The following is a 1,864-nucleotide window of genomic DNA, read 5'->3' as shown; positions in this document are numbered from 1 at the left end:
TTATCAAAGTACAAAAGAAAAAAGTAGAGGTCTTCGTTCGATGGCAAATCGGACCCTTGCAGGCTGAGGGAGGAAGCTACTTCACACATGGAGATGGGGGTGCTCCAGGACATGGGTCTTTAATGGACTGACCCTCCCACCTTGCACGCACTCCTGCTGGTGAGACCCAGGCCTCCTGCCAGCGCGTCCAAGTGGGCCCAAGAGTAAGCTGGGTATGCAGGCTGCCATTGGGCCTGGCCACACACCAAGTACAAGTCAGGCCCTGAGCCCCACAATGGCTCCCAGCCCACCCCTAAGTGACTGTGTGAGCACAGGTACAAGCACAATGCTATGGAATGCAGGTGACCCAAGGACAGGCAAGTCACGGGGGCTCTACTGTGACCATGCAGCGGATGGTGGTTTGTTCGTCACCTTCTCTCCTGTTCCCACAGGGAAACAGGTGATCTGACAACTAGCATTCAGGCAAAACCTACACTAGGCATAGTCTCCATTCTGTGTGTTCAAGTGTTCTTGTCCTGTATTTTTAACTATTTTTAAAAAATGCACTGAGTTTGGGTTAAAAACCAACCACCAAATGGATGTTGACACCAGTCTACACCCCAATGGCTCCCGGAGGCCAGATGCCCCTATACCCAAATCCCTTCTCAGTACTGACAGTGAGTTGATTCTCTTTTTACAATAAAAAAGCTAAGTAATATTGCATAGGAGTACCAGAAACTGCCTCAGTGGAAACTGAAACTATTTACATTAAATAAAAACCTGGCTGCAGGCTGGGTCTGCACATGTACAGCACGGTGCGATGCACACTGTGACCAACCCAAGGAGACAGCTTCTGGCACTCAGGACCACAGAGTCGCACGTTTGCCACATGAGAGGAAAGCTGAGGGCGGAGAAGAGGAAGTGAGGGGGAAGGAGGGGTCTGGTTCACTTCTGGTACCGGAGCTGATTAGACAGCCAGTCTAGTCCTTCATAGAGCCCGTCCCCGCTGGTGGCACAGGTAGATTGAATGTACCAGTTCCTGTGGCGTAGAGAGTGCAGCCCCAGCTTGTCTGTGATTTTGGCCGCATTCATGGCACTGGGGAGGTCCTGCTTGTTGGCAAACACCAAGAAAACAGCATCTCGGAGCTCATCTTCAGCTAGCATCCTCATTAGCTCTCCACGGGCCTCGTTCACACGTTCTCTGTCATTGCTGTCCACTATGAAGATCAATCCTTGGGTGTTCTGGAAGTAGTGACTCCACAGCGGCCGGATCTTGTCCTGCCCGCCCACATCCCACACGGTGAAGCTGATATTCTTGTATTCAACAGTCTCCACGTTGATACCAACGGTGGGAATGGTGGTCACAATTTCACCCAGCTTCAGTTTGTATGGAATTGTCTTCCCTGCAGCATCCAGGCCCACCATGAGCATGCACATTTCTTTTTTGCCAAAAAGGCCCTTGAAGAGGTTTGCAAAGATATTCCCCATGCTTATGGACAGGTGGAATCGATACTGGCCAGAGACCTCCGCGGCGGCTGCTCACAGCCAGGCGTTGGTTTCGCTCCCACCGACTGTCCTGCTTCTTAAGAAATGCACGCTATTAGTTAATCAAACTTGTGGCCTTGTTAGGAAATAGTTTAGTTAATTGTAGAAGTAAGGCTTATTTACTTTCCTGTATTAACAAGCAGCTCGACTATTCAAATATATTACAAACAGATAGATGGTGTTCAAATCCTCCAGGGATCTATAGAATATGGCATTTAAAATGTTTTAATAATAAGACTTTTTGATGGTGAGACAAGTCTGATTCTGGCACCACTTCCATATTATTTCAAGGAAGATGATGAACATTGAAGAACCTCCTTATGGAGTTTACTTCAAATGT

General features: G+C 48.5%; 1 protein-coding gene across 2 annotated transcripts; it reads right to left on the bottom strand.

Moving 5' to 3' along the window:
* Positions 1 to 832: 832 nt before the first annotated feature.
* LOC308428386 (ADP-ribosylation factor 1-like) lies at positions 833 to 1,467 on the bottom strand (the record flags this gene model as incomplete). Of its 2 annotated transcripts, XM_080926808.1 has the most annotated exons (2): positions 833 to 1,211; positions 1,323 to 1,467. In XM_080926808.1, the coding sequence occupies 2 exons, from the start codon at positions 1,465 to 1,467 to the stop codon at positions 925 to 927; spliced, it is 432 nt and encodes a 143-aa protein (XP_080782934.1). In that variant the 3' UTR covers positions 833 to 924. The 2 variants fall into 2 exon arrangements, with proteins under 2 accessions (XP_080782934.1, XP_080782933.1); XM_080926807.1 differs by having other exon boundaries at positions 833 to 1,467.
* Between the last annotated feature and the right edge of the window lie 397 nt (positions 1,468 to 1,864).

The sequence above is a fragment of the Micromys minutus genome (genome assembly GCF_963924665.1).
Source record: "Micromys minutus genome assembly, chromosome: 12".
NCBI classification, from domain to species: Eukaryota; Metazoa; Chordata; class Mammalia; order Rodentia; family Muridae; genus Micromys; species Micromys minutus.
Note: the sequence above shows the minus strand (reverse complement) of the source record. Positions and strands in the feature narration are given on the sequence as shown.